Source organism: Dipodomys ordii, unplaced genomic scaffold (genome assembly GCF_000151885.1).
Source record: "Dipodomys ordii isolate 6190 unplaced genomic scaffold, Dord_2.0 Scaffold206, whole genome shotgun sequence".
NCBI classification, from domain to species: domain Eukaryota; kingdom Metazoa; phylum Chordata; class Mammalia; order Rodentia; family Heteromyidae; genus Dipodomys; species Dipodomys ordii.
Window position 1 is genome coordinate 1,366,831 of NW_012267422.1, and position 703 is coordinate 1,367,533.

Consider the following 703-nt stretch of genomic DNA (forward strand, 5'->3'; position numbering starts at 1 on the left):
TCAATCCGAGCAGGTGGCTGGCGCGGCCACAGACGGCAGCAGGGCGAGCCACTGGGGTCAAACCCAAGGCCAGGGCACACAGGGTCCTCCGGGGCAACCCCGCCGCGCGGGGCAGGAGCCCGGCCACGCAGAGCCCAGTGAGGCTCCGCAGGCATCCCATGGAGCTGCAGCGACAAGGAGGGGGCAGCCAGACCCCAGCCCCTCATGCCGGACCGTGGCTCCTCAGCCGGCACCCGGCCAGAAGCGCAGCTCCTGCGTATAGGGCAAGTGCAGGTCGCGCCGTACTGCGCCTGCGTGCGCCCTTTGCGCATGCTCTGAAGTGGCCAGAGGGGGTGGGAAGGCGTCCCTTACATCCGGGACCTTCTCAACCTGTACCTGCAAGGTTGAGGGATGGCTGGGTGAGACACATTGCTATACAAATGGAGAGATCCAACGTAGGCGCTTCATCTCTTGGAGTGATCGGAATAGTTTGTAAAGTGTCAGTTATTCCTATTAGCTAGCAGTTATTAAATGAAATACAACCACTGGTGGCTCAGGCTGGCCCAAGTTTTGCAGTTGCTGGAATATTTTCACATAGAATAAAATCCACAATTTGGAAGTAAGGCGTTTACAACCATTCTCAAATTACTTGCATTTAATTTTAATTTGGTCAGAAGAACAGAGTATGAAACTTACACCAGGGAAGAATAAAACATAGACCATA

General features: G+C 55.2%; 1 protein-coding gene across 1 annotated transcript in view; it reads right to left on the reverse strand.

Moving 5' to 3' along the window:
* Window positions 1-241, reverse strand: part of Mrs2 (MRS2 magnesium transporter) — a 15,480-nt gene extending 15,239 nt beyond the window's left edge. Inside the window, exon 1 of the mRNA XM_013035190.1 lies at window positions 12-241. Coding sequence (XP_012890644.1) covers window positions 12-160 — 149 coding nt within the window. The 5' untranslated portion in view covers window positions 161-241. The remainder of the gene's footprint in view (window positions 1-11) is intronic.
* Window positions 242-703: the final 462 nt, after the last annotated feature.